This window comes from Littorina saxatilis, linkage group LG1 (assembly GCF_037325665.1).
Source record: "Littorina saxatilis isolate snail1 linkage group LG1, US_GU_Lsax_2.0, whole genome shotgun sequence".
Taxonomy (NCBI): domain Eukaryota; kingdom Metazoa; phylum Mollusca; class Gastropoda; order Littorinimorpha; family Littorinidae; genus Littorina; species Littorina saxatilis.
In genome coordinates, this window is record NC_090245.1 from 84,644,202 (window position 1) to 84,659,021 (window position 14,820).

Here is a 14,820-nt window from a genome sequence, read left to right on the forward strand (position 1 = left end):
AGCATAGGGCCGCAACAACTGCAGGTTATCAGCAATCACTTTTTGAGCAAATGACCTTGAGCTTGACACCGTCATCTATAACATCACATCTGCATCGTTTGGTGTCGTCTTCCATTGGTCCAGATATATCGCTAAACTAAACTTTGCATTTGTACACATTAGCATGTTATACCAGTAATACATGTATTACAAATATTTATTTGGAGAAACAAAATTACAATTTCAATTATCATTCGTTAGAAAGGATTGAAATCAACTTTGTTTCAAATTATCGATTGTATAGGTGTTGAAATCATATTAATATCAATTGTAGGTAGCGGTTGAAAACTTAATCTCCGCGTAAATTGACGTCGATGGCAAAGTAGACATAACTGAGAAAACGAGCCGGTGACACCATCCACAATTATTTGATAGTTCTTTGAGGCGAAAAGAAAGACACGCGTAGCAAAACAAAGAGATTCGAATAGTTAAATATTTACAGCCTTTTTATCACAGTGGCCTTAATGCACTTGTGATCTCCATAGAAACACTTCCACGGTGCACACAGCCAAGTTTAAGTATGGAATATTATCGAGGTTAAGAATCTAATTTCTAATCAGTTGGTGTAACGATATAACGCACGAGACACGAACTAAAGTGAGGCAGGTTGATCTAAGTACAGTTGAACGTTGTAAAAACAAACGAGCACGTTATCATTACCGAACTGCACAGCAGAAGGCTAGGAGGAGAAAGTATATTGGTATACTTGGACATGTATACTTGGACATGTATGCAAGTTGTGTTTGAGAGGTTTTCTTAGCTAGCTGCAAACTTGTGATTTGGACATCAAATGTCAACCATTTCAGCCGTGGAAATGCCAATTGTGTTTTATCGCCTTTCTTCGCGAGCTGCAAACTCGTGATCTGACCATATACTGTAAATAATTTCAGCCATGGAAATGCTAGTAGTGTTTTAGCGGCTTTCTTAGCGATCTACAAACTCGTGATCTGAACGTAACATGCAAATAACCCCAGCCTTTAGATGTCGGATTGCTGAGTAACTTATTTGTCTTCTAGGTGTTCGAAGGCCAGATGGTCAGTCCACCTCGGACGAGGAACAGGGCCGTTCTCTCTAGCGCATAGTCGCCGTAGTGCTTGGTGGTACGCGGAGTGTCCGGTGTTCTGTTGAGTAACTTTAGGACCAAAAGAACAAGGACGATGGCAAGGTAAATCTCAGGAAGGATAACAGAAACGATCTCCCGAACCTTCAAAACTAGGGGGGATTTACAGACCCTAAAGTCAGCACAGCAGCGGAGAAGATGGAGCGGAAGCCTCTCTTGCAGGACTCCGACAAGGAGTATAACACTTTTATGAACTCATCTGGACATGACCATCGACGCCATGGTGCTATAGGAACAGAATATAACGTGAACGCTGACGTTTCACGGGGTGCTGCAGCCTCTGATTTACCGAGCCTTTCTGACAGCCAAAATTCCAACATCAAAGCTCGTAATAATGGGCATTCAAGACGCTCTCCTGATGGACACCAAGAAAGGCGTCTTAGAAGCCCGTGCCAAGATTTCAATGAGAGCGGAAACAGCGTCAGTGAAGACGCGCAAAAGGTTCACGCTGAAGATGGTGAGGTCATCAAGAATCAGAAGACGCGGATGTTCCTTCTGGTCCTCATCGGTTTTCTGGCCTCGTGTGCCTCCAAGATCTATGTACCTGTGATGACGCAGTATACCTACCAGGTGTACACGGAGCAGGTGTTTGGGAACCTAAGTGCGGGTGTCCACATCAGTAAGCAGCCGTGTGTCAACTCCAGTGATGTCCTGACCAGTTCTGATACCCAGCAGGTAATTATCTCTTCCTACCCTTTGCTGTGATATGTTTCAAATGTCAATAAGTTTTGAAGTGTAGGCTGATTACAAAACAGATATTTCGATGCTGAATCAATCTCGCGTTCTACAAGTTTATCCGGTGTAGCACGAGCGAAGTACTCCCCACGACATAGTTCCGAGTGCTCCCATAGTTACAACGGCCCACAAACATTTGAACAAGACATACATACATAATTGCTAAAGCAGTAATGACATTTAAAAAACAATATGCAAACAAATTGAAAATAATAAAGCGCCTGGCTTATCTTAATTGTAATGCCAAAGTGGAACAAGAGGCGAAGCCTTCAAGGCTCACGTAAGAAATCGACAAACAGTAACACAAACTCAATCACTCCGTCACACATACACACACACACACACACACACACACACACACACACACACACACACACACACACACACACACACACACACACACACACACACACACACACACACACACACACACACACACACACACACACACACACACACACACACACACACACACACACACACAGTAAGCATAGGTGAAACTATGCAAGAAAGCGAGACCCTGGATCTGCCAAGAAGTCTCGGCCCGCTCACAATAACAATGACCGAGACTTTCAGTAATTCCTTTGCGTGACGTCTAACCCTCTTACGTCATAATGTGACGTCTTCAAATAGTTTCTATCACACACGTCGAACACTTTTGACCGAGACTGACGTAATCCATAGACTCGGAAATGTTAAAGTTTCTACCACAGACATACACACATACATACATACATACATACATACATACATACATACATACGCACGCACGCACAGACAGACAAAGTTTATCATCGCATAGGCTACACTTACGTGAGCCAAAAATCATACCATTTGTATTTCATTTTTCTTAGGTCCAAGACCAGAGCGGTGACTTCCTGTCTCGCACAACCCTTATTGGCGGAGGGGTGGCCATTTTCATCAACCTCTTTCTGGGTTCCTACTCTGACGTCATGGGCCGGAAGTTGGTTTTGCTCTTGCCCATATTTGGACACTTCCTGCGTGACGCAGCCGTTCCAATCATCATCTACTTTGATCTGGGTCTGCCCGGGATGTATGTGGGATACCTTCTGGACGGACTTTTTGGAGGCTTCTCTGGTCAGTTTCCCCTTTGGTTCTTTGCCCACCCGGGGCGAATACAGATACCCGATTTTGTCGAGCGCTCTTTAGTCCACCTAGCTGAAACTGTGTGCCTGCCCTATTCACGGCCGGGGAAAGCGAAGGCAGCGAGAGAGAGGAGTGGGCACCTCCCTCATAAAGATGACCCGAGAGTAGTTGAGATCTTTAACATCTCTCTTCCTCACGACCGAAAATGGTTATGGGACTACCTCTATTTATTTATTTTTACCTCTGCTTTCGACGTCGAAAATTGTATTTATCTGATGTCACAGGCTTGTGATCCTCGGGAAACGGGTTCGAATCCATGTAAAAACGGGCACGGGTCAACTTTATGTGAATACTCCGCGGCGGCACCCATGTCCCAACCGCGTGTCGCTTCTGTGGCGCGTAAATGGCCTCGGTCATTTTGCTAGAGGTGCAGGTGACAGATTACACATTAACACGCACACACCTTGGTAGCGAGGGATGAAGCGACCCGAATTTCACGGCCATAGTATAATAAACTAATAATATCAACGGTTTTTTTCCTGCTTTTGTTTGATGTTGTTGGACGTTTTTGTTGTTAGCGGTGGTCTTGTTACACTAACGGATCCAGCGTTACTGAAGTGTTCAAGAAATGATGTTTTTTTTGTCTGTGATAGTACCGTAAAGATTGTCTTGATATCTATCACAGAGTGAAATGGGTCGTGTTTCATTTGGGATTGCAGCGATTCTTTTGGGTCTCTTTGTGTACGCTGCTGACATCACCAAGACAGGGGGACAGCGGACGATGAGCTTGGCACTGGTGGAAATGTCCATAGGTCTTGGTCAGTGCTGTCTCAACGTGGTGGCCGGACTCTTCATTGAGGAGATGGGTAAGATAAATATGAAATCAGATACTGATATGATCAGACTTTAGATGAGTAAATTAAAGATCAGATACTCAAATGATAAGATTTAAAATAAGATAAGATGAGTAAATTAAAGATCAGATACTAATATCATAGGATCAGATCAGATCAGATCACTTTAGATATGATCAGATCAGATCAGATAAGAAACTTTAATGTCCGTTTTCATTATTTCACAAAGAAGGAAATTTGACTATATATGGCACCGCATCGCATCGCTCAGGGAGACAAAAACTATAAAGATAACGATTAAAATGCATGAATGAATAAGGCAATCAAATGAAATCGATTTGGATATGCTTGCTTGATTCTTTGATTACCATACCTTCACATGCTCTGAACAACAAAATAGATAGAAAAGAGAGGGAGAGAGACAGACAGACAGACAGACAGACAGACAGACGAGACGAGACAAGGCGATAGACGAGAGAGAGAAACGAGAGAGGGAGAGGCAGACAGACGGACAGACAGACAGACAGACAGAGATAGAGTAAGACAGAAACGGAGAGAGGTTGCATACGAGAAAAACCTTTGCCGGATAATCTTACAGCAAGCTAACGGCCAGTATTTTCCCCTTTTTTCCCCTCGTTTCTGTCCATGCTCAGGATTCTTTTATCCATCACTCGCCGCATCCTCGCTTATCTTGATCTGTGTCTTCCTCATCTGCTTGCTCCCTGAAACTGTGCCACGTGACCGGAAGAAGCTGATATCTCCCATCAAGTCGTTTCAACGTGTGATTGGTACATTCTTACCACGTGACAACGTATACCGCCGCGCAATGCTGCTGGTGGGAATAACTGCATTTTTCATCACAACTTTGCCCGTCCTTTGCACTGAGACGGTGAGTTTCCTGCGGATCGGACTGTAATATGATGGTGATGTAGTGTGTCAGCCAACTAGTTTCAGCTTTAACATTTTCCAATACTGTTTAAAATAAAGGGGGGGGGGGGGGGCCTCGCAAATAACGTGTCTGATGAGTACCCTTAGGTACTTTCAAGTAGGTCAAAGCTCACGTTTTTTACATTTTTTTTATCATAATTTGTTTTTCTTCACTCAAGCAAATTGAGTAGAAAGGTCCCAGAAAGGCTTTTTTTTCAGAACGTGTACGAGACGATCATTTGCGTGTAGCGTCATCATATACGTATTTCATTATAAGATGTAAGTATAAGTATATAATACCATTTCTGAGGCATCTTCGGACACATATATGTGTTGCGTGCACACATAACTCAGCAGAGAGAAGCGTTAGACAGGGACGTGCTTTCTTTCATTAAAGTGACTCTCTGCGATTAGATTGTCTGCTACACGTTGCTGATTCCTGCGTGATGAATATGGACTAGGTTTCTGGTATATGTACGGGGGATATGTCACATCTATACCTACACGGCCTGTCAACACGTACTGGGAACTGGACATCAGGGCTGTGGTGCACGAACTGAAAGTGGGTGCCACCCAAACGGGAGAGAACAAACCGCGGGCTCTGATTCGTTGAAACCACAACACATCTCAGTTTCAACCAATCCAACACTGCGGGTGGCTCCCGTTTGGGTGGCAACTTTCTCGTGCATCTTAGCCCAGTAATGTGCAAATCAAGGAAACCCTGCTTTGAGGCCAAGTATAGAACTAAGATCAACTAACGTTTCCCCACTGTTCGCGAGAATTGTTTTGATAGAGTGTGTTTTTGATTAGATACAGAAGTACTAGTCATTTGCACGACACACGAATCTGCTGTCGCTCTCGGCGTGGGTTGGTTTAAACAGTGTTTATTCAACAATTCATAGTTATTTGAACATGATACATGTTAAGGATCAACAACAAGCTCAAGCTTATGGTGGTGACCCTAACGGATAAATTTAACATATGGATTACGATAACTTGCGACGAGACTTCGACAAGTACTTTTTAAACCAAAACAAACGAGAAACAAACAAAATGTGCAAACATACATATATGTATAGGTTACAACACGAGTGGTTTTTTATATGGCTTGTATTTCAGTCAAGACCCAGCGGATGAATATCATCGGGAGACACGAGCCTCTGGCGAGTGGCTCTCGATTGATATTCCCGCTGGGTCTTGACTGAAATACAAGCCATATAAAAAACCACGAGTGTTGTAATCTGTATATCCCATTCTACCATCAAACACAAAGTGTAGACTACTAGCGGCACTGTTGCGATCTGTGCAGGGTAAAACTGTTGCCAGCGAGACTTAGCCCTTTTGCAACCTTAAACTAAGTGACCGTCGCTGAAAAAATAAAACGAATGAGTGCATCGATAAGTACGCGGTAACACTACTTTCAGACCATTTAAAAGCTTTAAGTAAAGGTTCATAAGTTGCAAGAAAGTAATGAAGTCGAATAGAAATTAATTTAGTTGAAGCGCACAATTCTTTTGTTTTGCGTTTCAGGTCGGCAGAACGGGCGAAACGGGTTTGGGACCCATTTGGCTTACTCGATTCAGAATCGATTCCACGTTGTTTTTCTCGAACGTGTGTAATTAGGCTTATTGAGAGAGAAGCAAATTTTAGGGAACAAATATGTAGGTTTAGATTTAACCATTTGCTCCCTATTTGAAATGTATCTACGTGATAAACTGTTTTGCGAGTGTGTTTGCATGGATGAACTTAAACTGGTATGGCTTTGAGGAAAACGCGACCGACACGTCTGTCACCGCCGATTGATTGCATTTTGAAGGAATATGACTGGATTACGGAAAACTATGTGGACTTACTGCAGAGCCAGGCAAAAGAGTAGACTTGCTCGCAAAACACGTGAAACAGCCGATGTTTGATAGCTGAAGGCGCACACCAAAACACACTACCGACAGATTCTCAAAAGTCGTCTGCTAAGGATTAGATGCAAGGGGAGGGTACTCGTGTTTTTGTTTTGGTTCGCTAGCATCTGGTTATCTTGTAAGTTGAATGTTCGTTTTTTTCGACCTGCATTGCTTTCATAATGAAAGAAACTTTTGCTTATTGCATCTCATACATCAGATCAGTTCTGAGATTCATTTTTGCGTGCAACTGATATGGTTTTCTGAGCCGTGCAATACGATTTTAGAACTTCATACAAATGTGTCACATTGTTCGGCGCGAGGTCAAAGGTCGGGAGGAAAGTAGTCCTTTGCCCAAATCGGAATCTGCACTATCATATATTTTTTGGAGTCCATGATGTATTTATTGAGCTATAAAAATACAACATATATACCCATACTGAAGTAACAGAGACAAAGAAGGGAGGTCATGGGATATATATATATATATACATATTTGACAAAAAGCAAAGGCATAATGGAGACAGGACACGACAATAGAATGGACAAAGAATATATAAAGGAAAGAGAGAGAGGAAAGGAGAGGGAGAGAGAGAGAGAGTAAGCGAGAGAGAAAGAGAGAGAGAGAGAAATAGAGAGAGAGAGAGAGAGAGTTCATAAGTATACATCACAATTGCATATACCAATAACAATCGCTATAACTTCTTAATTAAATTTAAACTTAAATTATCTATAATGAATGGGGCATACTGCACTCAAATTCGTTTTGCTCCAAGTCGGCCAGTTGAAATACTATATTCCTGGACTTTATCAAAAACGTTCGGCGAGGGCTTTGTTTTTCCACGATGGTAACCTCACAGGACGATATTATATTAATACGAATACGACTTAATAATATACTGCTCTTTTCACTTACAGTTGGAGTCCTTATATCTGATGGACAGGCCGTTCTGTTGGAGCGCGCTACAACAAGGGATATTTGGAACTGCAAAGGACACCAGCAACTACCTTGTAGGGGTGACACTGATCAGACTGCTGAACAACGTCATCTCAACGCCCCTCATGGCCATCATAGGGCTGCTGTCGGACATTGCTAAGAACGTGGTGATGGCGCTGGCTTACAACGATCTGACTGTCTACATGGGTAGGTCATAATGATACAGTGAAGCCTCTGTTTAAAGACCTCATAAAATCGGATAGATTTGGGTCCATGAAGAGAGGAAATCTTAACATTGAGGTTGTAATTCAGCGACACTATGAATACATCGTCTGAGACAATGAGGTCTCGTAGCGGAGGGAATTTTATAATGGTGGATCGTAAAAGAGAGTGCGTGCGTGCGTACGTCTGTGTGTTTGTGTGTGTTTGTGTGCACGCACATACGACTAATAGAAAATGTGATTTTTATCAAGCCCGCCTATCAAGGGAAACCCTGCTTAAAGTGCTGTACGATCTAAGTAAAAAAAAAAAAAGTAGCGCACATCAATATTCAAAGCACATTTACATATTTTACCGTTGTCAAGGGAGGGGAAGGGGCGAGTCTTAACAACATTTTTTTTTTTTTTTTTTTTTTTTGCTTAACGCCCAGCCGACCACGAAGGGCATATCAGGGCGGTGCTGCTTTGACATATAACGTGCGCCACACACAAGACAGAAGTCGCAGCACAGGCTTCATGTCTCACCCAGTCACATTATTCTGACACCGGACCAACCAGTCCTAGCACTAACCCCATAATGCCAGACGCCAGGCGGAGCAGCCACTAGATTGCCAATTTTAAAGTCTTAGGTATGACCCGGCCGGGGTTCGAACCCACGACCTCCCGATCACGGGGCGGACGCCTTACCACTAAGCCAACCGTGCCGGTTTTAACAACAGTGAAACCTTTTGTTCAGATTGTCCAGGATACTCACTTTTTCAGAAACCACAGGTGTTTTCTTTAAAGCATTGAAGACGCGGCTTTGGAATTCTATGATGCTTTTTTTTTCAGTGGAGCATATGAAATATTTAAATCGACTGAAGAGGGCCCTTGGTCTTTTTGTTCATGTTCAAGTGAACATTTGAGTACTGAAAGTATTCTGTACTAATATTCTTTTTAGTAAATGGAAAGTAAAGAATTTGTTCAATTACAATCCAACCTTGTGTTTATAGATAATTCAGTTTAGTTTCTGATGGTACGTTTAAATGATGAAGTACTCTGAACCTCCTGCCTTTTAGCTTTTTGTTGGACGTGTGTTTCAGCGGTGGTGGCGGGTCTACTGAGAAGACTGGTGTACCCTGCACTGAGATCTTTCATGTCTGGCTTGGTACCTCGTGAGAGACAGGGTATGTCTCCCAGAATGTTTTGTTGTGTTATTCAAAACGTCAGTCGGTGTGCCCCACCCCTCTCAATCTCTCTATCTGCCTCTGTCTCCCTTTCTCTGTCAATATGTCTGTCTGTCTGGCTAGCTGGCTGGCTGGCTCTCTCTGTCTCTCACTCTCTCTCTTTCTCTCTCTCTCTCTCTCTCTCTCTCTCTCTCTCTCTCTCTCTCTCTCTCTCTCTCTCTCTCTCTCTCATTGTCTCTTTCTGTGTGTGTCTCTTTCTCTCTCTCTTTGTCTCTGTATGTCTTTCTGTCGGTCTGTCCGATCTCTCTCTTTCTCTCTCTCTCTCTCTCTCTCTCTCTCTCTCTCTCTCTCTCTCTCTCTCTCTCTCTCTCTCTCTCTCTCTCTCTCTCTCTCTCTCTCTCTCTCTCTCTCTTTATCAAGTCTCGTATTTTTACATTTAGTCAAGTTTTGACTAAATGTTTTGACATAGAGGGGGAATCGAGACGAGGGTCGTGGTGTATGTGTGTGTGTGTGTGTCTGTCTGTCTGTGCGTGTGTGTGTGTGTGTGTGTAGAGCGATTCAGACCAAACTACTGGACCTATCTTTATGGAATTTGACATGAGAGTTCCTGGGAATGATATCCCCGGACATTTTTTTTTCATTTTTTCGATAAATACTTTTGATGACGTCATATCCGGCTTTTTGTAAAAGTTGAGGCGGAACTGTCACACCCTCATTTTTCAATCAAATTGATTGGAAATGTTGTAAAGCAATATTCGACGAAGGCCGGACTTCGGTATTGCATTTCAGCTTGGTGGCATACAAATTGATTGATGACTTTGGTTATTACAAATCTGAAAATTATAATAACTTTTTTTATATCAAACGATCCAAATTTACGTTCATCTTATTCTACATCATTTCCTGATTCCAAAAACATTATACGTCATATCGGTCGAGGTGAACAACGACTGTCGAGATCTGTGTAAAATGTCATATTTTGGTCAAAAACGCAAATAACATTTATGTATCGATCGAATTCCTTTCAGGTACTAAGCTTATGACTTTGTTGTTGTTTTGACGATTGAACGAGCCCGGGCACACACACATGCAATCAAACACACAAGCTTCATATTTGGGCGTTTCAGGTTGACCGAAACTTCAAAGGAACTACAAAACACACGTCATGTAGTGACTTTGTTGTTGTTTTGACATTGAACAGCACACACACATGCAATCAAACACATGACGTTTTTTTTTTGTCGGCCTCTGACGTCACATGACTCAAAGAAGGGAAATCCAATCTCCAATCGATACATATAAATATGTTATATTCGGATTAAAAACAAGCTCTGAAAATTAAAAATATAAAAATTATGATCAAAATTAGATTTTCGAAATCGATTTAAAAACAATTTCATCTTATTCCTTGTCGGTTCCTGATTCCAAAAACATATAGATATGATATGTTTGGATACAGAAAAGCGTGCTATGCAGCACAGCGAAACCACTACCGCGCTGAACAGGCTCGTCAGTTTAACTCTGTTTTGCACTAGCGGCGGACTACGGTCATTGTGAAAAAATGCAGTGCGTTCAGTTTTATTCTGTGAGTTCCACAGCTTGACTAAATGTAGAAATTTCGCCTTACGCGACTTGTTTGATTATAAGAAACTTAAGATTCTGCCATTAAAAGAAAGAATTATATTAAATAAAGGTGTGCTCCTTCACAAAATTCTCACCGGCCGTTCACCACGTGCTTTCACCGCAAAAGTGTAACCCAAACCACACTGTAAGTTTAATGTCCCCCAATCCAAGAATAGATCTCTTCCAGTCAAGTTTAGCCTAATCTGACAGCGTCAGGGGGAACTCCCTCTCGGAGTCCCAATGAGTCTTAATACATTCAAAAACACATTTCATTGTATATTTTATTATTTTCCAGGTGCTATGTTCGCCGGTATCGCTGTCCTGGAGAGCGCGTGCATGTGTTTGGGTTTGGTGACCTTTGTCAACGTGTACAAGGTCACAATGCCCTTCATGAGTGGCTTCGTTTTTCTCACCATTGCAGCAGTCGATGTAATCGTCATTGCTCTCATGCTGTAAGACATCATTTCATTTTCCCCTTAAAATGTTGGGGTGTGCTTGTGAATTGTTTTGGGTGTGACAGGGGAGGCTACCGCTCCTTTCACAGCAGACTCTGCACCCGAGTTGTTGGCCTTCAAAAGTCAACACCAGTGGGTTGTAGAACTCTGTTTGTGATGGGGTCTGGTGGTTTCCGATTGTCTGCATGTTCATGGAAACCTTCAGGTTTGCATAACAGTTTTTATACCCAGCTAGCAAGCTTTCGTCGGCCGACTGACGATTTCAGTCGGGTGACGTCGTCATATGTCGTGTGTCGTCGTCCGTTGTCGCGCCGATACCGTTTGACTGTGTGTAAAACTCGGCAAATGTACGTAATAAACCCCGACATCGGCCCGACGCAATGTTGCTGTCGATAAAATTATGCAGAGTTACGGGAGATAACAAATTGATGATCATTATTTTAACATTTGTTACGTCCCCTGTTCAAGCGTCGGTCCAGCAACGGCGTGACATTATGAGACTGACCATGCAAATGCGAAACTAAATTATTCATATTTGTTGACTTTTTCACATAGGAGTAGGATAATTAATTGTAAGTTTTATTTGCATATTTGCAATCAAATACAGCATGAGCTCAAATCATGAGTTTTACATTTTAAAAATACGCCATCATTTACTTGAAATATTCAAATAGCTTTCCTTACGGTAAACAAGATTGAGTGTGCAAATGGCTGCTGCTTTCCCGCGTGAGCGAATTTTATTTGTTTTCTTAGTTCAAGTTAATATCGAAAGAAGAGACATTCTTGGGAATGTTGGACAGCACATTGATGATATGTTATCCGAGACGAATGTCGCCTCGGGATCTCAATCTGAGTGCTGGTCCCAGTGCCACGTGGTGGCGGTGAGAATAGTTGTGTAGCCAGTGAGTCAGGCTCTTGGCAATGACAATCAGATTCAGACGTCAACTCGAGGACAACCGACGGATGGAGCGAGTAAGTGATTTCGGTTTTTTTTGGCTCTCAATGTTAGTTTTGCTGTTACAGTGAGGGGGGGGGGGGGGGAGTACATACTGCTGTATCTTATTCCGTATATGTAGATGTAGGTGTGTTTTGTCCTGTTACAGTGGGGGAGGGGGGTGTTGCACACACTGCTGTAAATATAGATGTAGGTGTGTTTTGTCTTGTTACAGTGGGGGGGGGGGGGGGGTGTGTGTACATACTGCTGTAGATGTAGGTGTGTATTGTCCTGTTACAGGGGGGGGGGGGGGGGGGGTAACATACTTCTGTAGCTGTAGGGGGAGGGGGTACATACTGCTGTAGCTGTTAGTGATTTTTGCACTGTTACACTGGGGGGGGGGTGGTGGAGTACATACTGCTGAATCTGTAGCTGTAAGTGTGGTTTGCACTGTTACACTTGGGGGGGGGGGGGGGGTACATACTGATGTATCTGTAGCTGTAGGTGTGACGTGTATTGCATTGTAACACTTGGGGGGGGGGTGTACATACTGATCTATCTGTAGCTGGTGGTGTGTTTTGCACTGTTACACACTTGGGGGGGGGGGGGGGTGTACATACTAACTGCTGAATCTGTAGCTGTATGTGTGTTCTGCACAGTGACACTGGGGGGGGGGGGGGAGGGGGTTGTACATACTGCTGAATCTCTAGCTGTAGGTGTGTTTTGTACTGTTACACTTGGGGGGGGGGTGTGCATACTGATGTATATGCTTGGCGCTGGTGGACAATATTCACTTTTTTGGCCAAAAACACACTTTTTTGGCCAAAAACGTACATTATTGGCCAAAAAGTGTGTTTTTGGCCAAAAACATGTTTTGGCCAAAACTTTTAAGTGCAAAGTTTTGGCCAAAAAAATATTTGGCCAAATCTAAAACATTTGGCCAAATCTTCACTTTTTTGGCCAAATGTTTTAGATTTGGCCAAATCTTTTTTGGCCAAAACTTTTGCATTGAAAGTTTTGGCCAAAAAATAGTTTTGGCCAAAACTTCATTTTTTGGCCAAATCTTTGAGTACCCCTTGGCGCTGATGGACAATATTCATTTTTTTGGCCAAAAACGCCAGTTTTGGCCAAAAAAGCAAAGTTTTGGCCAAAAAAGTATAGTTTTGGCCAAAAACGCCAGTTTTGGCCAAAAACGCCAGTTTTGGCCAAAACCGCCAGTTTTGGCCAAAAAATTATAGTTTTGGCCAAAAAAGTGAAAATTGTCCACCAGCGCCAAGCTGCTTGGCGCTGGTGGACAATATTCACTTTTTTTGCCCAAAACACACTTTTTTGGCCAAAACTGGCGGTTTGGGCCAAAAAAGCAAAGTTTTGGCCAAAAAAGTATAGTTTTGGCCAAAAAGGCCAGTTTTGGCCAAAACCGCCAGTTTTGGCCAAAACCACCAGTTTTGGCCAAAAAAGTGTGTTTTTGGCCAAAATAGTGAATATTGTCCACCAGCGCCAAGCTGCTTGGCGCTGGTGGACAATATTCACTTTTTTGGCCAAAAACACACTTTTTTGGCCAAAAACGTACATTTTTGGCCAAAAAAGCAAAGTTTTGGCCAAAAAAGTATAGTTTTGGCCAAAAACGCCAGTTTTGGCCAAAAAAGTGCGTTTTTGGCCAAAAAAGTGAATATTGTTCACCAGCGCCAAGCTGCTTGGCGCTGGTGGACAATATTCACTTTTTTTTTCCCAAAACACACTTTTTTGGCCAAAACTGGCGGTTTTGGCCAAAAAAGCAAAGTTTTGGCCAAAAAAGTATAGTTTTGGCCAAAAACGCCAGTTTTGGCCAAAACCGCCAGTTTTGGCCACAACCACCAGTTTTGGCCAAAAAGTGTGTTTTGGGCCAAAATAGTGAATATTGTCCACAAGCGCCAAGCTGCTTGGCGCTGGTGGACAATATTCACTTTTTTGGCCAAAAACGTACATTTTTGGCCAAAAAAGCAAAGTTTTGGCCAAAAAAGTATAGTTTTGGCCAAAAACGCCAGTTTTGGCCCAAACCGCCAGTTTTGGCCAAAAAAGTGCGTTTTTGGCCAAAAAAGTGCGTTTTTGGCCAAAAAAGTGAATATAGTGGACAATATTCACTTATTTTGCCAAAAACACACTTTTTTGGCCAAAACTGGCGGTATTGGCCAAAAAAGCAAAGTTTTGGCCAAAAAAGCAAAGTTTTGGCCAAAAAGAGATTTGGCCAAAAAAGTGAATATTGTCCACCAGCGCCAGCAAATACAAAAGATTTGGCCAAAAAAAGATTTGGCCAAACAAAAAAGATTTGGCCAAAAAGTGAAGATTTGGCCAAATCTTTTTTGTTTGGCCAAATCTTTTTTTGGCCAAATCTTTTTGTGGCAGAAGTTTGGCCAAATCTCCCGTTTTAGCTAACATAAACAGTTTTGGCCAAAACTTTTACATAGAAAGTTTTGGCCCAAAAAAAGTTATAGCCAAATCTATTTTATTTGGCCAAATGTGTGGGTTGTTTTGGCCAAATCTTTGTCTTTTTTGGCCAAAACTGGCGGTTTTGGCCAAGAAAGTGAATATTGTCCACCAGCGCCAAGCATAGATGTAACTAGCTGTAGCTGTAGGTGTGTTATGTACTGTTACAGTAGGGGGGGGGGGGTTGAACATACTGCTGTTTTTGTAGCTGTTGGTGTGTTTTGCACACAGGGGGGGGGGGGGGGGGATTGGGGTTGTATACTGCTGTATCTGTAGCTCTAGGTGTGTTTTGCGCTCTACACGAGGGAAGGGGGTGGAGTGTTGTATGTTTTGTACTGTTACAGTGG

The 14,820-nt window shown here is 42.6% G+C and overlaps 1 protein-coding gene across 1 annotated transcript in view; it reads left to right on the plus strand.

Moving 5' to 3' along the window:
* Positions 1 to 735: 735 nt before the first annotated feature.
* LOC138958458 (proton-coupled folate transporter-like) overlaps positions 736 to 14,820 on the plus strand; it is a 16,391-nt gene continuing 2,306 nt past the window's right edge. Inside the window, exons 1-7 of the mRNA XM_070329628.1 lie at positions 736 to 1,834; positions 2,749 to 2,992; positions 3,721 to 3,867; positions 4,509 to 4,744; positions 7,596 to 7,821; positions 8,915 to 8,998; positions 10,917 to 11,073. Coding sequence (XP_070185729.1) covers positions 1,298 to 1,834; positions 2,749 to 2,992; positions 3,721 to 3,867; positions 4,509 to 4,744; positions 7,596 to 7,821; positions 8,915 to 8,998; positions 10,917 to 11,073 — 1,631 coding nt within the window. The 5' untranslated portion in view covers positions 736 to 1,297. The remainder of the gene's footprint in view (positions 1,835 to 2,748; positions 2,993 to 3,720; positions 3,868 to 4,508; positions 4,745 to 7,595; positions 7,822 to 8,914; positions 8,999 to 10,916; positions 11,074 to 14,820) is intronic.